Source organism: Eucyclogobius newberryi, unplaced genomic scaffold, assembly GCF_026437365.1.
Source record: "Eucyclogobius newberryi isolate DKJ021-1_F unplaced genomic scaffold, fEucNew1.0.hap1 SCAF_18, whole genome shotgun sequence".
NCBI classification, from domain to species: Eukaryota; Metazoa; Chordata; class Actinopteri; order Gobiiformes; family Gobiidae; genus Eucyclogobius; species Eucyclogobius newberryi.
The window spans coordinates 4,746,412-4,773,490 of NW_027315812.1; the positions used below are offsets into that span (position 1 = coordinate 4,746,412).

General features: G+C 46.2%; 2 protein-coding genes across 2 annotated transcripts in view; one reads left to right on the top strand and one right to left on the bottom strand.

The window, feature by feature from the left end:
- The first annotated feature begins 2,198 nt into the window (after positions 1-2,198).
- Positions 2,199-2,875, top strand: rnf152 (ring finger protein 152). Its single transcript, XM_072451264.1, has one exon. The coding sequence runs from the start codon at positions 2,223-2,225 to the stop codon at positions 2,841-2,843; it is 621 nt and encodes a 206-aa protein (XP_072307365.1). The 5' UTR covers positions 2,199-2,222; the 3' UTR covers positions 2,844-2,875.
- A 12,484-nt stretch (positions 2,876-15,359) lies between these two features.
- Positions 15,360-27,079, bottom strand: part of LOC140364316 (cadherin-20-like) — a 25,159-nt gene continuing 13,439 nt past the window's right edge. Inside the window, exons 5-11 of the mRNA XM_072450413.1 lie at positions 26,723-26,910; positions 24,815-25,068; positions 20,822-20,958; positions 18,529-18,650; positions 18,160-18,277; positions 15,984-16,235; positions 15,360-15,896 (exon numbers count right to left, since the gene is read on the bottom strand). Of these exons, the coding sequence (XP_072306514.1) occupies positions 15,391-15,896; positions 15,984-16,235; positions 18,160-18,277; positions 18,529-18,650; positions 20,822-20,958; positions 24,815-25,068; positions 26,723-26,910 (1,577 nt within the window). The 3' untranslated portion in view covers positions 15,360-15,390. The remainder of the gene's footprint in view (positions 15,897-15,983; positions 16,236-18,159; positions 18,278-18,528; positions 18,651-20,821; positions 20,959-24,814; positions 25,069-26,722; positions 26,911-27,079) is intronic.

The window sequence follows — 27,079 nt, forward strand, 5'->3', positions numbered from 1 at the left end:
GCCCCAGTTTAGACCTAAATCTAATCCTAATCTAATAAGTTTTGTCGTAGTTTGGATTTGTTTTTTTCCTGATTTGGTCCTGGTTTAGACCTGGACCTCCTCTCCTCCTCTCTTCTTTCCTCCTCTCCTCCTCTCTCCCTCTCTCCTCTTCCTCTCTCCCTCTCCCCCCCTCTCTCCTCCTCTCCTCCTCTCTTCTTTCCTCCTCTCTCCTCCTCCTCTCCTCCTCTCTCCTCTCTCCTCCTCTCCTCCTCTCTCCCTCTCTCCTCTTCCTCTCTCCCTCTCCCCCCCTCTCTCCTCCTCTCCTCCTCTCTTCTTTCCTCCTCTCTCCTCCTCCTCTCCTCCTCTCTCCTCTCTCCTCCTCTCCTCCTCTCTTCTCTCCTCCTCTCTCCCTCTCTCCTCTTCCTCTCTCCCTCTCCCCTCCTCTCTCCTCCTCTCTCCCTCTCTCCTCTCCTCCTCGCCTCCTCTCTCCTCCTCCTCTCTCCTCCTCTCTCCTCCTCTCCTCCTCCTCTCTCCCTCTCCCCTCCTCTCTCCTCTCTCCTCCTCTCTCCTTCTCCTCTCCTCCTCTCCTCTCCTCCGCTCTCCTCCTCCTCTCTCCCTCTCCCCTCCTCTCTCCTCCTCCTCTCCTGCTCTCTCCTCTCTTCCTCGCTCCTCTCCCCTCCTCTCTCCTCTCTCCCCTCCTCTCTCCTCCTCTCTCCTCTCTACCTCTCTCCTCCTCCTCTCTCCTCCTCTCCTCCTTCTCCTCTCCTCCTCCTCTCCTCTCCTCCTCTCTCCCTCTCTCCTCTTCCTCTCTCCTCTCTCCCCTCCTCTCTCCTCCTCCTCTCTTCTCTCCTCTCCTCCTCCTCCTCTCTCCTCTCTACCTCTCTCCTCCTCCTCTCTCCTCCTCTCCTCCTCTCTCCTTCTCCTCTCCTCCTCCTCTCCTCTCCTCCTCTCTCCCTCTCTCCTCTTCCTCTCTCCTCTCTCCCCTCCTCTCTCCTCCTCCTCTCTTCTCTCCTCTCCTCCTCCTCCTCTCTCCTCTCTACCTCTCTCCTCCTCCTCCTCTCTCCTCCTCTCCTCCTCTCTCCTTCTCCTCTCCTCCTCCTCTCCTCTCCTCCTCTCTCCCTCTCTCCTCTTCCTCTCTCCTCTCTCCCCTCCTCTCTCCTCCTCCTCTCTTCTCTCCTCTCCTCCTCCTCCTCTCTCCTCTCTCTCCTCTCTCCCTCTCTTCTCTCCTCCTCTGGTGCTTTATTCCCTGGCGTTGACACAGATGTTATTTTTAACTCTCCTCAGCGTCGCTTTTGTCCCTTTTTCCCCGAAATGTGTCACGGAAACAAATCTGTGCTGCAAGAATAACCTTAAAAACAGTTTATTTTAGTCTTTCTTCCTCAGGGGCCAGAGCGCCTCCTGCTGGTCAATACACAACAGCACTGACAAAAAGTACACATTTTAATACAATTACAACACGAGTCTATTTGTTAGCAATCGGCTGAAGTTCATGAGGCATCCGTAAAATACACTAAATTATTTCAGACGGATAAAAATACAATTTAATCTTTCCCGTTGATATGATCAGGATGTTTCAGATTTACAGTTTTGAATATTTACAGTTTCAGACTGTGAGGAAGTCCATTTCACCGTCTGAGAATTCAAAAAGAAAAGGCTAGAAGCTATATGACTATAAGCCGTGAAGCGGCAAGAAGCCTGCACAGTTGCCATGGCGACTGAGTGACGACAGCACGTATGATGACATCACGCCCGCGATGCCCGGTCATGTGACCATACAAAGCCACACGCTTTCAATACTTTTCCACTTCCAAGACAATGAAACATAAACACAGAGACGTACGTATAGCGATAAACACAGACTTTTGAACTCCAGTAGGTGGCGGTAAATGCATCTAACAACAACAACAACAACAACAACAACAAGCTGCTTATGGATTTTTCAAACCACAAAAGGAGGAAGTATATATTTCAACGTTGTTATGTTCATATTCGTGCTTCTTCAGAGCTGTGACAGTGTGAGAACTTTGCCCCGTGCCACGCCCTTTTGTCGATTCATCCTGGTTCATTAAACTGGGCTGACCTGTGAGCCATGGTTGCCCCCGGTAACACACATCTCTCTTTTCTCCTTATGGTTTCAGATGTGGACTCGTGACTTCATCGCCTGCACTGGCCTGTGGATTTCCTTGGAGCAAATATAAATCCACCTGCACGTTTCCACGGCGACGCCTCCCCCCCCCCAAAACATGGAGACTCTTTCCCAGGACTTGTTGCTGGAATGCCAGATCTGCTTCAACTACTACAGCCCTCGCCGGCGCCCGAAGCTGCTCAACTGCCGCCACACGCTCTGCTCCGTCTGCCTCACCCAGATGCGCAGCGCCCACAAGGAGATCCGCTGCCCGTGGTGCCGCGCCGTCACCCTGCTGCCGCCGGCCCTGTCCGTCTCGCACCTGCCCGACGACCCTGACGTGGTCACGGTGGTCGCCGTGCCGCACGCGTCGGCGCACGCTCCCGTCTTCATCCGCCTCCCGAGCGACGGCTGCTACATGCTGCCGCTGACCAAGGGGCGCGGCTCGGGCCTGCCGGGCGAGCTCGGGTGCCGCTTCGTCCCGCAGCAGAAGGGCGTGGCCGTGGTGGCGATCCCCGAGCAGGAGCGGCTGGCGATGGGGCTGGACGCGCTGAGTCTGGGCGAGGCCGAGCACCGCGGCGCCGTGGCGGTGGGCGGCGGCGGCGGCGGCAAAGGCTCGGCGTGGTCCGGCGTCTGCACCGTCGTCCTGGTGGCGTGCGTGCTGCTGTTTCTGCTCGGGATCGTCCTGCACAACATGTCGTGCATCTCCAAACGCTTCACCGTCATCTCCTGCGGCTGAAGTCTGGAGGAAACGCAAAAACGCACGTGGAACTGCGACATATTGACGGCGGAGTGAGTCCGAGAGCGGCCGGCGTGTCGCTCGCGGGAAGGAGGCGGCGGATTTTGCGTTTCGAGCGTCGGATTCAACGTGGCACAAAAAGTTTTCTAGAGGATTAAGCCATTTGGTTTGTACAAGATGAAGAAGACGAGGCAGAAGCAACGAGACCAGAGCTTTAAAAGACTTGAAATGTCGTGAGTTGTAGTGAGTTTTTGTTGTGAAAGGTCAAGTTCAAGATGGTTTCGACATGAGCTGAATTCAAAATGGCGGCTCAAAAAGATGTTGCCGCCGTCTTTTTGGACAATAACGAAACGTGGATTTGAACCTGTTTTAGGGACAGAATGTGTCTTGTGGTTGTCTAATGTTTTTCATACTTTGTGGTTTGTTTCAGTCAGAAGTGTCAGTTCTCGATACCAATTTCGATGAGTCTCTTGTTTAGATCACGCTTTACAACAATCGACCGACATTTACAGCTCCAAATAATAGTACTTTGTGTCTTGTAAAACTGTTCTAGAAAAGACCACATTTTGTATGTAGTTTGGATTTCAGCTTTAGTATCTGGCTTTTCATCACGGTAACTAATAACAGCTATCGTTTAAGCCTGGTTTAATCTGCTTGACCCCTCCCGCTCCTGCCAGCAGGGGGCCAAAGTGTTGCGTAATATTGAAACTACTTTGTGCCACTGACACAAGCATAAAGCAGGATAATCCCAGAAAAGCCTTTACACTGTAGTGTGTTTCTTTACAGACCCCAAAACGACTCATTTATGGAGCTGTCACTCTCGTCATTGGAGCGATGAGCCGTCTTTATTTTAAGGGATAAAGCCTAAAATACAATGTGTTCAAGTGTTATGCCCGAAATAGTAACTCTAGGGAATATTCCATAAAAAGTGTATTTCAGCTTTATTCAAACAGACATTATTCTTATTTGTTTGATTGAAAAAGTGACATAGTGCACTTTCTAACTTCTTCCATCGATTCATAGACTGTAGGAGTAAACCATTAGCCTGCTAGCCCATTAGCCCACTAGCCCATTAGCCTGCTAGCCCATTAGCCCACTAGCCCATTAGCCCGCTAGCCCATTAGCCTATTAGCCTGCTAGCCCATTAGCCCCCGCGCTCCAAAGAGCACAGCTCTTTCAACTTGACATCGGCTCCTCTTTCTCAGTCTCTTGCAGGACTTAAAATTAGCAGCTAGAACCGTTAGCCGCTAGAACCATTAGCCGCTAGAACCGTTAGCCGCTAGAACCGTTAGCCGCTAGAACCGTTAGCCGCGACTGGCCTCACTTAGTCCACTTCTTTCGTCTGTTTCACACATTTTTTTGTCAAAAACATATTGTTGTTGCTGTGATTAGCTAAAACTTAACTGAAAGTCCCTCCCCTAAATTACAGCACTGCACTGAAATATAAATATGTTTATCGATAGCAAACGAGAAGATAAAATGTTGATGTTTGATGTAAATGCAAAGACAATGGACGGATTAAACCAGCCACTTTTCCAAACGCAGCTGAAATATGGAACATGTGAATATTATGATGCACAAATCACTTTTACCACGTCGTATCTTGTATTTTGCTTCTTCTGAGCGCTTGAGTACGAGCGCCACAGAGCTGCACTTTACTGCCCTCTGCTGGTCTCTTTGATCATCTCTTTAGACAACATTTAGACGGTTGGTCGTTACTTCATGTACTGTAATACTGATGCCGTTTTTGTATTCTAAGTGTTATGATTGGTATAGAGCTTTTTTACTCGTCTTTTCTTCAGATTCGGAGCGTTCAATGTCTTTGTAAAATCGTCTTAGAGTTTCCTTTGTGTCCAACGTCGACACGAGCAGATGTTTTTGTGGAAAATAAATACTTTTAATATGAGCTGTTTTTCGTTCTTCTACAGAATGTTTATGAAATCAGAATTTGCTTATTCTTTTTTGACATTTTGATTTAATAATGCCTCTGTGTCACTATTAGTGGATTCATGGTTATTGCCGTAATGATAATCCAAAACAACAGCTTTCCTTGTCATGGTTTTGTAAAGTTTATGCTTCTGCAAAAATGCACATTTTTGACGTTTTGGTTTAGTTTTTCGTCAAACTGGTTTTGGTCGTTAAGGGTTTATGTTCGTTGGCCGTAGCATCGAACAAGAAAAATGAGCTAAAAAAAGAAATAAAAGATTGGGTCAGTTTAACGCAACAAATGTTTGAAACGCTTGGGAGGTTTTTCACGCGTTCTCATGACCAGTGGCCATCGGTCACTGTTTTAGATTGAATTATGATCCATTTTTTAGAAAAGGATGACAAAACATGTTCAAAGTGGGTCAACATTTCATTTTTATGTCATAAAATGTGGCGTTCACTTCAGTTGCAAATACATTGTCAGTTTTTATATTTCCTTGTGACATCATCAGTGGCCTATGGTTCCAACAAAATCCGACAAAATATATTTCCTCATATTTTCCTCTTCCGTTCGAACTGTTTCCTGCGTTTTTCCCAAATCCCAATCGTCTTTTACCCTTGAGACCGTTCCTTGATCAAATATTTATTGCTTAGTGTCACGGAGCTAATTACCTCCCCTCAGGGAACCAGACGCTCTCCGGGAAGCTCCGCGTTAGCTTAGCCGCTAACAATATCCACAGCTAGCCATCGGCGCTAACGACGGCCGTGTTTGTTTTCAATTACTCCTGCTGGGAAATGTCACGTTGGCGCGGAGGAGAAGGTCGCCCGCTGGAAAACGCCAACGTGGAGCGGTTTTAATTGGAGTGGTGACCTCGGCGAATGATATTTTATTCATCGGAAAGTGTCCCAATCGGGGTGTGCGTTCCCTCCGCCGGGTTCAAACCAATTTATGTGGAAATGACGAGCTTAACATTTTGATAAACGCTTCGGTGACGGGCGGGCTAGCGTTAGCGCGCGGAGGCGGACGAGTTTTGAAGGCAATTTGCGCCGTGAAATCTTGTCGGGCGGAGAAAGTTGCGGCGTCCCAACTTTGAGACGAAAACTTGGCGACAATTATCGACCATCAAAAAGTTCAGTTTTTTAAAGTTTGATGCTAAACTGGAGACGAAACAAACCCAAAAAAAGTGCTGTCGGCTTTCACATCGGTTTATGTTTAGGCAGGCGACGTCGCAGCAGAGTTTTTGGCAGGAAGTGGTGAGTAATGACATTTTCTCCTGCTTAAAACGGCTTAAAACAGTCTAAAAACATTCTAAAAACAAATATAACAGTGTAAAACTCTGCTAAATATGTAGTTTGTACCCGACATCTGAAAAAGAGTCACGTTCCAGCAGCTTCACTCACATTTATCACTGACAGACTTTGAATCACACGGTTGAACTCATGACCTTTCACATCAGAAGTGAAAGGTCATGACCTTTAGGACCGGGGTTATGGTTATGGTTGCTGAGGGTTTAGGTTAGCGGAAGTGTTGGCCGTAGCATCGCACGGTAGAACTCATGACCTTTCACTCCTGACGTTTCCGAGTCCGAGCGTTGACGAAATCGACCGCTGCGTTTTCTAAACCTCTGCTGTTAGCGAACAAGCTAGCTATGCTCTGCGCGGCCACGGCAACGACGGAGAAACGACCTTCAGCTTCCGTTTCCAATTTTCCCCTGCGTTTGGCCGGAACCATGTTGTTTCTAAAATTGTTGCATAGTTTTTGCCAACTTTACAACGACTTGTATGGTTTTATACGGACTTATAACGGAGACGATCAGCACAGCCCGACTGACACTTTATTAACGAGGAATATTTAGCGGCAATGAATGGAAACGACACTTTTGGAGTTTCTTTGTCATGAAAATAAACCGTAGACAATGATTTATCTTTAAAAGCGTTTGGCCACAGCTGTTATAATACGTTAAGATAATAAGATAATACGTTGACATGAGTAATGCTGGATATTTTATTTACTTTCCATCTTCTTACTAGTTATATCTCTTTTTCTCTCGCTCTTATTTCCATTTCTCTCTCATCGAACACAATTTCAAAAGACGTTGAAATACAACAGCCTCTCGGGCAAAATGTCCTCGTTTACATCCACTCCCCCATTTAACCCCCCTCCCCCTCGTCCCTCCCCCGTTTCATTTCCCCTCATCCCTCCCCCGTTTCATTTCCCCCTCCCCCTCGTCCCTCCCCCGTGTCATTTCCCCCTCCCCCTCGTCCCTCCCCCGTGTCATTTCCCCTCATCCCTCCCCCGTTTCATTTCCCCCTCCCCCTCGTCCCTCCCCCGTGTCATTTCCCCTCCCCCTCGTCCCTCCCCCGTGTCATTTCCCCTCATCCCTCCCCCGTTTCATTTCCCCCTCCCCCTCCCCCCTCCCCCGTGTCATTTCCCCTCCCCCTCGTCCCTCCCCCGTGTCATTTCCCCTCATCCCTCCCCCGTTTCATTTCCCCCTCCCCCTCGTCCCTCCCCCGTGTCATTTCCCCTCCCCCTCGTCCCTCCCCCGTGTCATTTCCCCTCATCCCTCCCCCGTTTCATTTCCCCCTCCCCCTCCCCCCTCCCCCGTGTCATTTCCCCTCCCCCTCGTCCCTCCCCCGTGTCATTTCCCCTCATCCCTCCCCCGTTTCATTTCCCCCTCCCCCTCGTCCCTCTCCCGTGTCATTTCCCCCTCGTCCCTCCCCCGTTTCATTTCCCCTCCCCCTCGTCCCTCCCCCGTTTCATTTCCCCTCCCCCTCGCCCCTCCCCCGTGTCATTTCCCCTCCTCCTCGTCCCTCCCCCTCGTCCCTTCCCCTCCCCCTCGTCCCTCCCCCGCGTCTCGCGAGCTCAGGTGCGGTTTGATAATTAGCCAAACGCTCCGAGGCCGCGGTGACTTTGGACGACGTCTCAGATTCTGACAGAGCGGAGCGAAAAATAGAACGTCGCCGATCAATTTCGCCCAGAACGAAATCCAGGAACTGACGTGTTTCGGCGGGCGAGATTCCGGAGTCGGGATTTTAATGAGGGCAAAGTGAGGAAAGTAAAGCCCTGTCGAGGTAAAAGGATTCTAAGGTTTTAGTCCGAGCGCTGTTTTTGAAATTTAAACTGAAAAGCGAGAATGTTTACGACTCTGAGCAAGCTAAGTCCTGCTCTATACAATATGCAAACTGGTCAATATTTCAACTGGTCAATATTCAAACCGGTTCATCTGCAGGACAAGATGCTGAGCAGTGTTGGCGGTGCATCGTCGTCTAAATGCTAAAAAATCACCCATTAGACGAGGACGAGGAGACGATTTCAACTCATGAGAAAAGGAACGGAACAGAAACGGTGAACTAAGGTACGATCGACTTTCTGTGGACAAACGCCGCCTCAAACCTTAATGCAGGGAGCAAGTGAGTCAAATGCTAATCGGATGCTAAGAGCCGAGAAGGAGAAGGCAGAAGAGGCAGTGAAGAATACAATATGACGAGGGCAGTAAACAAAAGCAGAGCCGTTTCAGGTTAAAACTCCTCCCTCAGGACAGAACTATTCATTTAACCTTAACTCTTTTTTTTATAGCAATAATACACTTTATTGTGAATATCCTCTATGTAGAAGCCTTCAGCGACCATATTTCAACCTTTATTTAGTTGATTTTGTTCTTGTTTGACCTTATTAAATGTCTTTGTAAGTCTGTTTTGGTTAGATATGTGTTTTTGGGGCGTTTGAAGTGTCCGTCGTCGCCCCCTGCTGTTTCTGGGCGGAAACTCGGCCTCGTAACATTTTGCCGACGTCGATAACGAAGACGACTCTCCTGAGAAACCCTGGCTCTTTTTTTTTAGATTCTGCGACGTGTTTTTAATGTGATTATACTGACTTATTACTACAAAGAAAGAAAGAAAAGAAATGTCTGTTCTCTGAGGGTGTAGTTCCACAAGAGGGCTGCAGGGGGCGCTCTATATATCGGGATACTTAGTTCGGCTTGAGGAGAGATCATTGTTTGACGAGTCGATTCTAAAATAATTATTACTCACAGTTTTAAATGAAACTTCTCGAGCCTCCACACATTTAAATGATTAAAGACAAAATAGCGATGCAAAGGATTCACAAAATAAAGGTTCCACTATGACTTTGCCTCCACACCTCTTGCGTGTCTTAAAGTGCAGGTGTTTTTCATTATTCGAACCCGCCGGGCTTTGGATTCCTCTCAAACACAATAGAGAGCGCAGCCGATCGGATTCACTCACCGTTCAAGAGTCTAACACGGACGAGCGTTTGAGGAAAAGTATTGATCGAAAACTCGGCGGTCGATGTGTCTGCGCCGCATCTGAATACTGATGCGTTGAGTCAAAGGACGGCGGCAAAAGCGGTGCAGGTGGGGTTGAAATGAATGTTATTCTTATTAGTGGAGGCAAGAATCAAGACGTGGATGTGTCACGTTTGCACACGGAGACGTCACTGAAGTCTGTACGCGCTGGGCTCTCGGGGGCCCCAGTAAAAACAGGCTAAAAGTGCCTTTGAAACACAAACAATCAAGGAATATTCACATTCAGTTCCTCGTTCAAGGAGGACGACTGCGTGAAGACGACTGTGAGGCCGACCGCGTGAGGGCGACTATGAGGCCGACCGCGTGAGGGCGACTGTGAGGCCGACCGAGTGAGAGCGACTGTGAGGCCGACCGCGTGAGGGCGACTGTGAGGCCGACCGCGTGAGGGCGACTGTGAGGCCGACCGAGTGAGGGCGACTGTGAGGCCGACCGAGTGAGAGCGACTGTGAGGCCGACCGCGTGAGGGCGACTGTGAGGCCGACCGCGTGAGGGCGACTGTGAGGCCGACCGAGTGAGAGCGACTGTGAGGCCGACCGCGTGAGGGCGACTGTGAGGCCGACCGCGTGAGAGCGACTGTGAGGCCGACCGAGTGAGAGCGACTGTGAGGCCGACCGCGTGAGGGCGACTGTGAGGCCGACCGCGTGAGGGCGACTGTGAGGCCGACCGCGTGAGGGCGACTGTGAGGCCGACCGAGTGAGAGAGACTGTGAGGCCGACCGAGTGAGGGCGACTGTGAGGCCGACCGAGTGAGGGCGACTGTGAGGCCGACCGAGTGAGGGCGACTGTGAGGCCGACCGAGTGAGGGCGACTGTGAGGCCGACCGAGTGAGAGCGACTGTGAGGCCGACCGAGTGAGGGCGACTGTGAGGCCGACCGAGTGAGAGCGACTGTGAGGCCGACCGAGTGAGAGCGACTGTGAGGCCGACCGCGTGAGGGCGACTGTGAGGCCGACCGCGTGAGGGCGACTGTGAGGCCGACCGCGTGAGGGCGACTGTGAGGCCGACCGCGTGAGGGCGACTGTGAGGCCGACCGAGTGAGAGCGACTGTGAGGCCGACCGCGTGAGGGCGACTGTGAGGCCGACCGCGTGAGGGCGACTGTGAGGCCGACCGCGTGAGGGCGACTGTGAGGCCGACCGAGTGAGAGAGACTGTGAGGCCGACCGAGTGAGGGCGACTGTGAGGCCGACCGAGTGAGGGCGACTGTGAGGCCGACCGAGTGAGGGCGACTGTGAGGCCGACCGAGTGAGGGCGACTGTGAGGCCGACCGAGTGAGAGCGACTGTGAGGCCGACCGAGTGAGGGCGACTGTGAGGCCGACCGAGTGAGGGCGACTGTGAGGCCGACCGAGTGAGAGCGACTGTGAGGCCGACCGAGTGAGGGCGACTGTGAGGCCGACCGAGTGAGAGCGACTGTGAGGCCGACCGAGTGAGGGCGACTGTGAGGCCGACCGAGTGAGAGAGACTGTGAGGCCGACCGAGTGAGGGCGACTGTGAGGCCGTCAGACAGACAGACATGTGGCGTAGGCGGTTCAGGGTGCAGTCTGTCATTATCTTGACTCAAAGGTTGCTGGTTCGATTCCCGCTCATACACAGGGAGGTCAAGACTGAACCTTAATGAACGATCGATGACCAAAGTGTTTTGACGCTGTTCAGCTCCTGAGACTCTGGAGCAGGATCTGAACTCATGACTCGACTTCTGGGTCATGTTCATGCTCATATCCCACATCTGAAGCATGTGTCTCAGCATTCTGTGGTACAGGAGGTTAAGCACTGGTTTTAAAGTGAGAGACCTGTGATCATGAGGTTGTGGGTTTAATTCTTGCTCCTGAACAGACTCCACTTCCTCTCGGTTTCTCTGACTTCATCTAAAATTCTTTAAAGTTCAGATGGTGTGAGTCTGTGGTCTGGAGGCTGAGACCAGGGGTGTTATAAACGTGTGATCTTCTGAGGTTGTGGGTTCAAATCCTCACACTGAGCTGGTGGCTGTTTTTGGACACTCGGCTCACGTCTTGCGCATTGTAGATTGTTCTGGTTCACGTTCATGCTCATATCTCACATCTGAAGCTTGTGGCTCAGAGTTCTGTGGCGCAGGAGGTTAAGTCCCAGTTTTGGACTGAGACACCTGTGATCCTGAGGTTTCTAGTTCAATTCTTGCTCCTGAACAGACGCTGGACAAAGTGTTTAACTGTAAGAGATGTTTGAGACAAAGAGACACATGGGAGTCTGGAGGTCAGGGGCCTTGTGGAGGAGCAGGGAGAGCAGCCACAACACAGAGTGCCACTCGATCACATGGTCACTGGTTCAACTCCCACTGTTGGTCACTGTCACTCACACACTTGGCAGCTGCTGCCAAGTGTGTGAGTGACAGTGACCAACACTCATGAAGGTGGTTGTCCCATTGGTCTTGACTAAGTATTTTTCATAAAGTTTTAGTGAGTCACAAGCTTCATAGAGAGAAAAAAGCAGCTCAGTGTGAGGATTTGAACCTACAACCTCAGAAGAGCACAGGTGTCTGAAGACCTGGTCTCAGCCTCCAGACCACAGACTCACACAACTGAACATGAAAGAGTTTTAAATCAAGTCAGAGAGAGACCAAGATGGAAATAGTTGGTCTGTCATGGGGCAAGAATTGAACCAGAAACCTCAGAGTCACAAATCTCTCAGTCCAAAGCCAGTGCTCAACCACCTGCACCACAGAACACAGACACACTACAGCATTTTACCCTCATGACTTTGAGCTTTTCACAATGTTTTTCATGAAGTTCTAGTGAGAGTGAAACATGGGGACTTGAACCCACAACCTCAGACTCTGGTCTTCAGAGTCCTGAGTCGTCTCCTCTAAACCAGGACTAAACCAGGACTAAACCAGGACTAAACCAGGACTAAACCAGGACTAAACCAGGACTAAGCCAAGACTAAGCCAGGACTAAACCAGGACTAAACCAGGACTAAACCAGGACTAAACCAGGACTAAGCCAAGACTAAACCAGGACTAAACCAGGACTAAGCCAAGACTAAACCAGGACTAAACCAGGACTAAACCAGGACTAAGCCAAGACTAAACCAGGACTAAACCAGGACTAAGCCAAGACTAAACCAGGACTAAACCAGGACTAAACCAGGACTAAACCAGGTCTAAACCAGGTCTAAACCAGGAGGAAAACGTCACAAACCTGGAGTTAGTTTAAGACTTTTATTACTAAGAATACAAAAGCAGCTCCGTCACGTTCAGCACCGACTTCAACACGATCACGACTCGAGTTCAAACAAACTCACAAAGTATCAAAAGGGGCGGGGCTCCGGCCAATCATATCCTGCCGTTTTGGTTAATTATAAAAACGTCCTTTTGTCCCGCGTTTGGCACTTTGTTCAGAGCAAACGTGGCGATGGCAGAGCGGTGGACACATTTACAAAACGTCCCGCTCCGAAATGAAAAGAATAATATGCATAAATCTACAAAACAGATAAAACAGAAAAGATACATTTAAAACAAAATAAAGACAATTAAAAATCCCACAAAGGCAGTTCAATGTTTAACAACTGAAATAACTTAAAATATAAATACCGAAAACAAACAAAGAAATAAATAATGTTTGTGAGAAATGAGACACATTTCCACCAAGTCACAAAATGCAGTCCATTTTTAAAAGAGTTTAAAAAAATAAAATCCTTACAGTTTTATTAGTGAAATCAGAGGTGGGAGAAGTAGTCAAATATTATTACTTTAGTAGAGAAAAGTAGTAAAAAGTAACGAATGTATTTTGGATAATTACAGAAAAAAATCAATGTAGAGATCGAGAAAACATGAAAGAAAAGCACCAAATCTGGAATTTTCAACAAAAAAACCGACAAAATGAAACAAATTAAATCACGTCTGAAACACAAATCGTTTCAAATCGTCGACGTCGGTCAATTTTTACTCTCGTTAAGGACAATTCATGTTTCATAAGATGCAAAAAGTTCCAGTTCTTTGTTCTGTCGGACAACTGCGCCGCGATTGGCTGGATTTTCAAAGTGGCCGTGTGAAATCAAGACGGGGGAAAAAAACAGGCAATTTCAGTTATTTCGGTTTATCAATATCATTATTCAGGTCACAATATAATCATACGAAAAATAACAATAATCGTGACCATCAAAGCAAAATTAAGTATTTTTTGTTCAATATTTAACCCCCCCAAAAAAAGACCGAAACGTAAAGAACTGTATTTTTTTGTCAAATTCAACTTTATTTTGTCTTATTTTGAAAGTTCAATTGTGCAAAGTCGGTCACACGTGTTTTATATCAGCTCTGAGTTCTGGTGAATGACCACCAGAGGGCGCGCAAAGTCAGTCAGACCAAAACGGGAGAAGAAGTGCGCCAAGAAAAACAAACATGGAGGCTCCAGCGGCAGTTTTTATCTCGCATTTGTTGGAAAAGAGCAGATGAAATAAGATGAGCGAAGCATTTAGGTGTTTGACATCCTGTTGATGATCTCCAGAGCGACGCCGTAGAAACAGCAGTTCAGGGGGCGGGGCTTGGAGCGACTCTGCAGCAGAACTTCAGAGGAATGTGAAACGTCTGAGCCTCGTTCTTGCCTTATTTTAGGTATGAATTGGCCTTAAGCGACGCAGTGAAACACAAGCGGACGGAAAAGTACGAGCTCCGAAAACTACTCTGAGACGTACAATCGTATTAAAGAACAACTGGAGTAAAGGCGAGTACTGCCCACCTCTGATTATCGACTGTTCCATCCACTGTAAACGCCTGAAAACTCATCTAAATCTATAAAAAATGCATAGTTTAATGCCACGTTTCACCAGAAAACACCTTTAAACGCACCGGCGAAAAAACGCATAATAGAGAAGAAAAAAACATATATATAAGTCGCTCTGGTGTATAAGTCGCACCCCGGCCAAAACTATGAAAAAAGGTGCCGCTTATAGTCCCGAAAAGACGGTAATATCTGGTTCTGAACGCTTGGTGGAAATACAGTGATAGAAGAACGTTAAACAGAGACATCATCGTGACAAAAACAGGAACAGTAACATGTGCTTTGAACCATCAACTTTCAATATAAAAAACACATAAAAACCAGCGCCGCGTCGGGCGCCGGACGAAGCGCCGCCGTCGCCGAGACGACGTATAAAAAAGGCAAAAAGCTCGTCGTCAAAAAACGACCCGAAAGCTCGGACGAGTCTCGGTTTCGACGTCCAGGTAGATTTGTAAACGTTCCCATCGAGTTTGAGTTTGTATTCCCGAAAGGCAGATGTGTTCCTCGCTCCGCCACACGAGGGCGCCGTCTGCGCTGGGTCAAGACTGGCCATGAGTTACCGTAAATACACTTTTCTTTCCCTTGCCATCCAAAAAGTTGGCGTTTTCTGACCTTTGAAGCACTTTTTTGCCATTCGTTTTTAGTTAAATGTCGTATATTATGCATTATTTAGATGTTTAATCAACTTTTGGACAACATCGTCTCGATTTTTCACATCTTTTGGCTTGAAATGATGAGGTTTTGGAGAAAAAATGCAAAAACGAGTGCTGCTGTGATCAGAATGTGTTATGTGAAAGCTGAATGGACTTTAAAAACACACAGGAGCAAAATGTGACCAAAATGTGACCAAAATATAAGATAAGATAACTTAAACCGTGATTGAAACAAATCAAAACACTTTATGACACGACTAAACGCTCAAACAATGCTACAAAATAATAATAATGATCATAATAATATAGAACTTATTCTTCGGTTTCAAATGTCCCAGATTCGTGAGGTCAAAGGTCGAGATCCTGTGCGGTTTTAAAGTCATAAAGGCATTTATGACTCAAACAACTGTGTGTTTACATCAGCGTGTCGGGGAAAGCTAGCTTTTGTGGTAATTCCCTCTGCTGCCAGTAGATGGAGTTCAAGCACAAATCCTAGTTTAAAAGATAAAACGCCTAAGCAGATTGACTCAAAAGCATGTTTAAAGGGGACAATACAAATAATGCATAATATATGTCTTTAAAATTCCACTATCTCCTCATTTTGCCACAAGAGGGCGCTGTCTCCAATATGAAGTACATGTAAATATATTCCTTTTGTTGCATTTTCAACTTTGCAACGTTACCTGCTTGTTCCTATTCGGACAAAATGGCATTAGCTATATTAGCATTGTAATTAGCATCAGTTCATCGCTAATACAACGCTAAGACTCGTTTGCTCGGCGTTTCTAAACAGGCGCCATTTTGCTCCGTAACCGTCTTCGTCGCGTTGATTTGAGCTCGTCTTCCCCGTCCTCCAGTTTATCGTGTCTATTGTAAAAAAGGCATCAGTTCCTCTTCCTACCACACGGGGGAGCTGCTCTGTGTCTCCAGCACGCCGTACATCTCCGCCAGCTTTTTAAACCGTGGCCCCCAGTCGCTCAGGTAGTCGTACTCGTGATCCGCATTGGACGCGCCGGACTGCAGCGAGCTCAGCGACTCGGCCACCGACCCCTCGCCCTCGTAGGCGTACGTCTGCAGCGAATCGTACGGCGGCACGCACGGGTCCAAGTCCGCGTCCAGGAGCTTCGCCAGGACGTATCCCCGCACGCTGCCGTCGCCGGAGGTCGGCCCGGCGACGCACGCGTGGGGGACGTACCGCGACAGGCTCTGGATCTCCGGGAGCATGTCCTGCCGCAGTTTGTGCACCTCCCGCGGGTTCCACATGGCGGCGATGTCGAAGGCCTCGGTGTCCTCCTCGCCGCCGCCCTCGTCGTCGTAGCGGACGATGTTCTCGTGGACGTTCTCCTCGCGGTCGCAGAGGTACGGTTTCTTGCGGTGAGTGCGGAGCGACAGCAGGATCAGGACTAAAAGACGAGAAAAAGCGTTAATAACATTGTCCGATTCTAAGCTCCTCCTCTCGAGATATTTCGTGGTCGCCGAACGCGTCTCACCCAGGAGCACGAAGATGCAGGCGAGGATGGCGATGAGCGCGCCGCGGCTCAGGTTGGCGGGCAGCGTGTAGGCCTCGGCGTCGCAGGACAGCATGGCCCCCTGGTGGTCGCAGCTGCACAGGCGGATGGTCAGGGTGCTGGTGCTGCTCTGGACGGGCTCGCCGTCGTCCTGCACCGACACGGGCAGGAAGAACGTTGTCTGGTCGCGCAGGGCCCAGCCGCCGCGCCGCGTCAAAATCCACGCCGAGTTATCTGCGACGGGAAGGAAAGCGGTTTAGACTCCTCCTCTACAGAGCCAGCAGGGGGCGCCGGGGCGTTTAGAAGACTCATTTGTGTAACGAGAATGTAATTAAAGACTGTGGAACATTCCCGTAACCGAACAAACTATGAAATGTAGAAGTTAAAATGAGGATGGGATGTTCAGAAGATGCTGCTTATAATAATCTCAATGTCGCCGTGTCTTTTTCATGACTTTGTGTGTAATATGTACATTTATTTGTGTTTATTTTTGACATGTTATCGTGATATGTAATGTAGATAAATGCACATTAAATAAGTCAAATGTTATAAAAAATACTAAAAGATCATTGTTCTCATTCTCCAAAGACGCTCTTAAGAAACTTTAGTTTGGCGTCTCATGTTTTAGAACAAAAGAAAATGTATAAAAAACGACTTTAACCTCTGTATCACTGCTGTTTCCCACAGGACGAGCTGAGTTTGGCTCCATCTACTGGCTGCAGCGGGGAATAAGAATAAACCTGAACCTTTTCTCAGAGAAACGAGGTAGAAACGCAGTTGTGCTGATGGTGAGAACGGAGAAACGAGTCTGGAGATGATTCATGGAGTTACAAACAGCACAGGAGTGATGTCACAGGTAGAATATGACATCACAGATCGAGGAGATTCAGAACGGAGTGTTTCTGAGGCTCGGAGGGAAGAGGACTTTGTGTGAATGAAGCTAAACGTGCTCCAGCCGAGTTTGTGACGAGGAACAGAGCGAGAACAGGATTAAAGAGCAAGAAAAGTCCATTTGAAACCGCTTGAGTCGTGTTAAAACCCTTTATTAGGAAACGATTTAGTATTTTTTAATTGTAATATATTGTTATGTACTTAAGTAGAATGTTTGGGCGACGGGTGAGAGTTTGTTTGGTTTGTTCAGTTGTAATGATGCAGTTAAAAATCTCAATTGAACAGTAACGGCATCTGAACATACGTTAAACATGTATCGTGTGTATCGACGGGAAGTATTGATACATATCGTGAGTATTGATACATATCGTGAGTATTGATACATATCGTGAGTATTGACAGGAGTATTGATACATATCGTGCGTATCGAAAGGATGTATTGATACATATCGTGTGTATTGATACATATCGTGAGTATTGACAGGAGTATTGATACATATCGTGAGTATTGACAGGAGTATTGATACATATCGTGCGTATTGATACATATCGTGTGTATTGATAGGAGTATTGATACATATCGTGCGTATCGAAAGGAGGTATTGATACATATCGTGTGTATTGATGGAAAGTATTGATACATATCATGAGTATTGATACATATCGTGTGTATTGACGGAAAGTATTGATACATATCATGAGTATTGATACATATCGTGAGTATTGGCAGGAGTATTGATACATATCGTGCGTATTGACAGGAGTATTGATACATATCGTGCGTATTGGCAGGAGTATTGATACATATCGTGCGTATTGACAGGAGTATTGATACATATCGTGCGTATTGACAGGAGTATTGATACATATCGTGCGTATTGGCAGGAGTATTGATACATATCGTGCGTATTGACAGGAGTATTGATACATATCGTGCGTATTGACAGGAGTATTGATACATATCGTGCGTATTGGCAGGAGTATTGATACATATCGTGCGTATTGACAGGAGTATTGATACATATCGTGCGTATCGACAGGAGGTATTGATACATATCGTGTGTATTGATAGGAGTATTGATACATATCGTGTGTATTGACGGAAAGTATTGATACATATCATGAGTATTGATACATATCGTGAGTATTGGCAGGAGTATTGATACATATCGTGCGTATTGACAGGAGTATTGATACATATCGTGTGTATTGACGGAAAGTATTGATACGTATCATAAGTATTGATACATATCGTGAGTATTGATACCTTGGTTGTCTCGCAGAGTGAAGTTGGGATTGTTCCGGGCCTCGTCAGATAAACTGTAGTGGAATCGATGACCTGGCGGCGGCTCGTCCAGGTCCAGAGCGGTGAGCGCCTGAACCAGCTGCAAAACACCAGGAGAGAAACAACTAGATCTTTAATGATCGTTAAAACACCAAACGATGCACAATTACAAATGATCGATTGTAACTCACATTTTTAAACAGAAATTTCACTTGATGTTTGTGATATTATCGTTAATTGCAATAACCTCCAGTGCCGCGATAATCGTGACACTCGTCCTTGTTTTGTTTTTTTGTAATTGTTTGTTTTTGGGCTTGTTTTTGCCTTTTCTCTGGGGGCGTGGCCTCGTACCTGTCCGGCTTTGGCGTTCTCACACACGTACGTCTCCAGAGAGTGGCTCAGACTCGGAGCGTTGTCGTTCACGTCCAGGACTCTGACGGCGACGGCAACGCTGGAGATCTGAGACGGGTTATCTGCACAAACCACACACCACGTATTCAAAGTGCGAAAAACACAAAAACAGCATAATCTTTTTCAAATACAGTGTAATTGTGATAAAATATGAATATATGATTATATTTCTGTGATGTATTTTATCTGCATAATAGTGATATTTTATCTGCATCATTAGTCTAAGCGGGTGTGTGACAGCATTTGTTTGTGAAGGTGTCGTAAAGGATGTTGCCCCAGGGGGGGGTAACAGCCCAGAGGAGTTTGGGTAATGTTTACCCAAGGCTTGATCTCTACGGAAAAATACCAGCTGTAAAACAAGTGCCTTGATGTGAAGCTGACCAATGAGAAATGTGACCCGCCTATTCCAGAATATCTAATAAAACCAACCAGCATGGGAAAAAACGGCGTGAGACGCAGGAGGGTCACGCCAGGCTGCAGCCTGCGTGACCAGTCCGGCGTTTTCTCCGATGCATGCCATACAAATGTATGATATTTCGGTGTCGTTTCATATTCTAAGTTGAATTGTGTTCTCTGTGTGTTAAGGAATAGCATCGGTGTTTGTCTGATTCCATGACAGTAATGTCATTAAAAACATAATCAAACGCTTAAGTACTTATTTATGATCTATAGAAGTTACTTGTTCAACTATACACAGTTTTTTTGTGCACGTTTTTGCACAAAATAAATATTGAGGCTCAAAAAATATAGTTCTAGGTATAATTTATTGTACTTTTCGACCTGGTACAATTAGTGATTTCTGTCCCGATTTTGTCATTTTTGTGTCAGATGCCCTCCCTGAAGCCTTGATATGAATAATGAAGCTAAATCCGACCCACATCATCATCTAGTCCAGAGAAAACACATGGAACTGTTCTGTTGGTGCCCCTCAGGGCTCAGTTTACCCCCCATTACTCTTTTACTCATTCATTTCTTACGCTCCACTCTTTTACCACGGCTACGTTAGTGCCCACACTTATCCAGCTGCTTTAAGATTTAACAGGGGCTTAATTAGCTTCACTAACAACTTCTTCTTCTCATTAAGAGATGCACTTTTTAATATCACTGTAACAGAGTAAATGAAAGTGAAAGAGTTTTGGTTTTCCTGCCGTGTTTGTAAGTGACAATCACTTTAATATGAGAAACTGTTACGCGTTAGGAACTGCCACCAGGGGCTTTCATATGACCCAATACTAAGGCAAGTATCACGCTATTGATCCGATACCGATACCAATACGTTTTGAATTGTAATGCATTGAAAATAAATCGCATTGACCTTTAATGAAGGTCAAACGGTGTGTGACCAGTGTGGTAGAACATCTGCAGAGGCGTGTGACCAGTGTGGTAGAACGTCTGCAGAGGCATGTGACCAGTGTGGTAGAACATCTGCAGAGGCATGTGACCAGTGTGGTAGAACATCTGCAGAGGCATGTGACCAGTGTGGCAGAACATCTGCAGAGGCGTGTGACCAGTGTGGTAGAACATCTGCAGAGGCGTGTGACCAGTGTGGCAGAACATCTGCAGAGGCGTGTGATCAGTGTGGTAGAACGTCTGCAGAGGCGTGTGACCAGTGTGGTAGAATGTCTGCAGAGGCGTGTGACCAGTGTGGTAGAACATCTGCAGAGGTGTGTGACCAGTGTGGCAGAACATCTGCAGAGGCGTGTGATCAGTGTTGTAGAACGTCTGCAGAGGCGTGTGACCAGTGTGGTAGAACGTCTGCAGAGGCGTGTGACCAGTGTGGTAGAACATCTGCTGAGGCGTGTGACCAGTGTGGTAGAACATCTGCTAAGGCATGTGACCAGTGTGGTAGAACATCTGCAGAGGTTTGCAGAGCTACTGAAGAACCTCAAAATCCACAAGCGCTCTCATGATTTAATTACAAATATGAATATTAATTAGACCCGGGAGTATTGAGCTATGAAACTTCACCTTGGACTCACTTTTCAATGGACAGATTCCTGAAGCTAAGCAAATGTTAGTGAGGCGGTAAAATGCAATTAAGTCGCCAGAAGCGGCTCGCGTTTATTGACACGGTCGAGAAGTGACCTTTGACCTCAGCGATAAAAAGGAACTGAAGCTGGTAATTGTACTCTCCAAATATGAATACTGTGTTTTAACCTTTGTTTGATTCATCACACAAATAAGTAAGTAGCACAATATATCGCAATTGAAATGATGCGAGCGCAGCACGTACTCATCTCCATGGCGAGGACAGTGATGTTGTGCCAGTCGAGCTCCTCCCGGTCCAGAGTCCTCAGGGTCATCAGAGCTCCAGTGGTCAGCTCGATGTAGAAGAACTTCTCCAGGTCGCTGCCTTTGTCAATGGAGTATCTGCCATGAGCGAGAAGGTCAGACAAAACTGTCGCCATGGAAACGTGACTTGGACTTGACCAGAACGCACTGGAGCATCTGTTTCTGAGCCTGATTTATCAACGTTTCAATCTAAAAAATGAGGCAAAATTTGGAATTGGCCTCATTTTTGAATCATTTGAATCTAGTTTACACAAAAACTAAATCAAAAATCAAAAATCTCCTCTGTAATGTTTTATTGTAAGTAAGACATTTGCTGTTCTGTCCATTTTTCAGATTTAAATGTCCCAAATATGACATTTGGTCATTTTTTGTACAGAAAATGCCTTAATTGTTGAAAAACTTTGTTTTTAATTGTTGAAAAACTTGTAATACTTACAATACTTGTAATAGTGTGTCCAAGAGGACCAAAAGTATGGAGGAATTACTGTAGTCCTCCTTTTCCCATGGTTTAGTCCTGGTTTAGTCCTGGTTTAGACCTGGTTTAGTCCTGGTTTAGTCCTGGTTTAGTCCTGGTTTAGACCTGGTTTAGTCCTGGTTTAGACCTGGTTTAGTCCTGGTTTAGATCTGGTTTAGTCCTGGTTTAGTCCTGGTTTAGACCTGGTTTAGTCCTGGTTTAGACCTGGTTTAGTCCTGGTTTAGATCTGGTTTAGACCTGGTTTAGTCCTGGTTTAGATCTGGTTTAGTCCTGGTTTAGTCCTGGTTTAGACCTGGTTTAGTCCTGGTTTAGATCTGGTTTAGTCCTGGTTTAGTCTTGGTTTAGTCCTGGTTTAGACCTGGTTTAGTCCTGGTTTAGACCTGGTTTAGTCCTGGTTTAGTCCTGGTTTAGACCTGGTTTAGTCCTAGTTTAGTCCTGGTTTAGTCCTGGTTTAGACCTGGTTTAGTCCTGGTTTAGACCTGGTTTAGATCTGGTTTAGTCCTGGTTTAGACCTGGTTTAGTCCTGGTTTAGTCCTGGTTTAGACCTGGTTTAGTCCTGGTTTAGACCTGGTTTAGTCCTGGTTTAGACCTGGTTTAGATCTGGTTTAGTCCTGGTTTAGTCCTGGTTTAGTCCTGGTTTAGTCATGGTTTAGACCTGGTTTAGACCTGGTTTAGACCTGGTTTTGTCCTGGTTTAGTCCTGGTTTAGTCCTGGTTTAGACCTGGTTTAGACCTGGTTTTGTCCTGGTTTAGTCCTGGTTTAGTCCTGGTTTAGACCTGGTTTAGACCTGGTTTAGTCCTGGTTTAGTCCTGGTTTAGTCCTGGTTTAGTCCTGGTTTAGTCCTGGTTTAGTCCTGGTTTAGACCTGGTTTAGTCCTGGTTTAGTCCTGGTTTAGTCCTGGTTTAGACCTGGATTAATGCATTTCATGAACTCTTTCTCAAAATGATGATGATTGACACATCTGCTCCTCTGGGACTGAAGCAGGATGAATGTTCAAGTCCTTATGTCTCTGCAGCTAAAGAAGAAACTAACAAGGAGCTAACGAGGGGCTAACAAGGAGTTAAGGATGAGCTAACGAGGGGCTAACAAGGAGCTAAGGATGAGCTAACGAGGGGCTAACAAGGAGCTAAGGATGAGCTAACGAGGGGCTAACAAGGAGCTAACAAGGAGGAGAAAGGGCAGCTTGAGCCGGTTTATAAAGCGCTAAACTCACATGTTTCATAAAGACAGTGCTGTCACCTGCTGGTGAATACTGGTACTTCACTGGTACTACACTGGTACTACACTGGTACTACACTGGTACTTCACTGGTACTTCACTGGTACTACACTGGTAGTACACTGGTAGTACACTGGTACTACACTGGTACTTCACTGGTACTTCACTGGTACTACACTGGTACTACACTGGTAGTACACTGGTACTTCACTGGTACTTCACTGGTACTACACTGGTAGTACACTGGTAGTACACTGGTACTTCACTGGTACTACACTGGTACTTCACTGGTACTACACTGGTACTACACTGGTAGTACACTGGTACTTCACTGGTACTACACTGGTACTTCACTGGTACTACACTGGTACTACACTGGTACTTCACTGGTACTACACTGGTACTACACTGGTACTTCACTGGTACTACATTGGTACTACACTGGTACTTCACTGGTACTACACTGGTACTACACTGGTACTACACTGGTACTACACTGGTACTACACTGGTACTACACTGGTACTACACTGGTACTTCACTGGTACTACACTGGTAGTACACTGGTACTACACTGGTACTACACTGGTACTACACTGGTACTTCCACTGGTACTACACTGGTACTACACTGGTACTACACTGGTACTTCACTGGTACTTCACTGGTACTACACTGGTACTACACTGGTACTTCACTGGTACTTCACTGGTACTTCACTGGTACTACACTGGTACTACACTGGTACTTCACTGGTACTACACTGGTACTACACTGGTAGTACACTGGTACTACACTGGTACTACACTGATAGTACACTGGTACTACACTGGTACTTCACTGGTACTTCACTGGTACTACACTGGTACTACACTGGTACTTCACTGGTAGTACACTGGTACTACACTGGTACTTCACTGGTACTACACTGGTACTTCACTGGTACTACACTGGTACTTCACTGGTACTACACTGGTACTTCACTGGTAGTACACTGGTACTACACTGGTACTTCACTGGTACTACACTGGTACTTCACTGGTACTACACTGGTACTTCACTGGCACTACACTGGTACTACACTGGTACTACACTGGTACTACACTGGTACTACACTGGTACTTCACTGGTACTACACTGGTACTACACTGGTACTTCACTGGTACTTCACTGGTACTACACTGGTACTTCACTGGTACTACACTGGTACTTCACTGGTAGTACACTGGTACTACACTGGTACTTCACTGGTACTACACTGGTACTTCACTGGTACTACACTGGTACTTCACTGGTAGTACACTGGTACTACACTGGTACTTCACTGGTACTTCACTGGTACTTCACTGGTACTACACTGGTACTTCACTGGTAGTACACTGGTACTACACTGGTACTTCACTGGTACTTCACTGGTAGTACACTGGTACTACACTGGTACTTCACTGGTACTACACTGAGAGAACATGGAATGTAATAAACCTGCAGAAGTAGAACCGATCCTTTCTCTTTAAAGTCCAGAGTCCTCTGTTTGGAATTTAAAGTACTTTCAAGACATTATATCAAATTATTAGACGTGAGGGTACGAATAACTCTAATAAACTCTAATAAAGTCTAATAAACTCTAATAAAGTCTAATAAACTCTAATAAAGTCTAATAAACTGCACAGGGAAGACTCGAGTCATACGTCTAAGTTCATTTTATCAAATCATGAAAACAGTGACTCAGTTTGACTCGAGTCCAAGTCTCGACTTCAACAACACTAACGTTTAATACAAATACTACAGTAACAGTACATGAAGTATTACATATGGGACTGCACTTTACTGTGTGCTCCATACTTGTAGTTTTGACCCTCTCTGACCCCTGTACTTGTACTTGTAGCCCTCTCTGACCCCTGTACTTGTAGCCCTCTCTGACCCCTGTACTTGTACTTGTAGCCCTCTCTGACCCCTGTACTTGTACTTGTAGCCCTCTCTGACCTCTTTACTTGCACTTGTAGCCCTCTCTGACCCCTGTACTTGTACTTGTAGCCCTCTCTGACCCCTGTACTTGTACTTGTAGCCCTCTCTGACCCCTGTACTTGTACTTGTAGCCCTCTCTGACCCCTGTACTTGTACTTGTAGCCCTCTCTGACCCCTGTACTTGTACTTGTAGCCCTCTCTGACCCCTGTACTTGTACTTGTAGCCCTCTCTGACCCCTGTACTTGTACTTGTAGCCCTCTCTGACCCGCCCGCTCACCTCACAGTGTTGTTGGCGGCGTCCGGGTCTCTGGCGGACACACTTCTGACCACTGTCCCGACCTCGGCGTCCTCGGGCAGCTCCAGGACGTACGAGTTCAGCTGGAAGACGGGCGGCTCGTCCACGTCCTCGACGCTCACGTGGACGATGGTGGCGTCGGTGAAGGGCCCGCGGTGCCGGGACGCAAGCTCCGCCTCCGCGTTGGCGCCCTGAACCTTCAGAGTGAAACTGACCTTTGACTCAAAGTCCAGTGGCTGCAAAACAAAGAAGAAGAAAGAGACTTAAGTTTGACTTTATTGAAGCATTATATTTATGTATATAGTATAATATTTATGTATATAGTATAAAAGTATTTAAGATAAGATAAGATATTCCTTTATTGTCCCACATGGGGAAATTTCATTGGTGCAACGCAGGTAGATACAGAGGTAGATACAGAAGAACAGATCACTTATAGGAAGTCTGAAAAACACTTTCAGTAGAAGATCTCCTATAAATAAATAAAAACTCCCATAGACAAATAAATACATAAATACCATTGCATGTGATCCCGACAGTAATTGCACATGAATATGTGTCACGACAGCACATAGATTGCACATGAATTTCACAGTAATTGCACATACGACAGAATTGCACATCAGTATTAGGTTAGGTCAGTATTGCGACGGGATAACGTGACAATCTCCGGGTAAGACGACTGTTCTCTGCAGTTTCATGAGTTCCTCCTTTGTGGAAACACGGTACGGCCCCGGGCAGGGGGGCGGGGCCGGAGCCGGGGGGCGGGGCCGGAGCCGGGGGACTCAGAGCCAAGACACATCGCAGCGACACGACGAAAACACTCAATCCAGCCGAATAAAGTCAAAACAAGTTAATTTAAAGCGATTCCAGTGCGTGTCCTGATCGTTCGTGAAGTTCCTCTTTCATATAAACGTGTATATAAACGTGTATATAAACGTGTACCGACGACACGCCGTACTTTAGCGCGGCCGGAGGGCGCGGGGGGGGGGGGCTGGTGGGCTCGCTCGGAGCTAGCTCACGTCACAACAACACAACGAACGAAACGAAAAACGCTCAAATCCAGCCGAAAAAAGTCAAAAACAGTTGAATTAAAAAACTATTCCAGCGCGTGTCCCTATCGTACAGTAAAATAGAAAAAATATACTAACTATATTTACAAAATATAGGAGATAAAGCACAATAAGTGTGAGAAAGAAGAGAGAGCGTTTACACCGGGCTGCCAGCTGTACCAGCGCCTTATGACGTATTTAACTGTAAAACTATTACAAGTAAAGAAAGTAAAGAAAATGGATGATTTGAAAAAGATAAAATAAAATAGATAAATTAAAAAAGATAAATTAAAAGAGATTAAATTAAACAGATACAATTAAATAAAATAGAATAAAATAAAATAGATAAAAAAAATAGAAAAGATTAAAAACAAAATAAAACAATAGATAAAATAAAACGGATAAAATAAAATAGTATAAAATGAAATACAATAAAATGAAATTGAATAAAATAAAATTTATAAAATAAAATAGATAAAATAAAATGGATGAAATAAAATGGATAAAATAAAATAGAATAGGTAAAATAAAATAGATAAAAATAAAATTAAAAATAGGTAAAATGAAATAGAAGAAAACAGGTAAAATGAAATAGAATAAAATAGATCAAATAGAATAAAATAGAATAAAAAAATAGAATAAAATAGAATAAAATAGAATAAAATAGAATACAAAAAAGAATAAAATAGAATAAAATAGAATAGAGTAACATTAAAATAATATATGTAAAATCAAATAGAATATATAAAATAGAATAAAATAAATATGGCGTGGCCAGGATCCCGGTTTCCCTGGCGTCCGTGTAAAAGTGCAAACACTAAGTGGATCTGGGCCACACCCTCTTGACGGTGATGACGCCGAACGCTCTGGTCGGGTCGGTGCTGACGTCAAACGTGTCCCGTCCGTCCCCGTCCACGATGGAGTACCACGTGTGGGCGTTGACCCCCGTGTCCCGGTCCCTGGCCCAGATCCGGCCCACCACGGTCCCCACGGGAGCCGACTCGGGCACGCTCATCTGGTACAGCCCTGGAATCGAGAGGCATCACGGGTCAGATCCAAGCACCACCTCCTCTGGTCTTTATTGTGCTATAGTTTCCACACAATTGTCACTATTTGCTCTAACCAACATTTAGACTCATTCTTTCTTTCTTTTTTAAAGAAAACTCTCAAATCTGAATATTTGTCGTAGATTTGC

Excerpts from the sequence above, each read along its gene's own strand:
- rnf152 (XM_072451264.1), top strand. The coding sequence starts at position 2,223 with ATGGAGACTCTTTCCCAGGACTTGTTGCTGGAATGCCAGATCTGCTTC.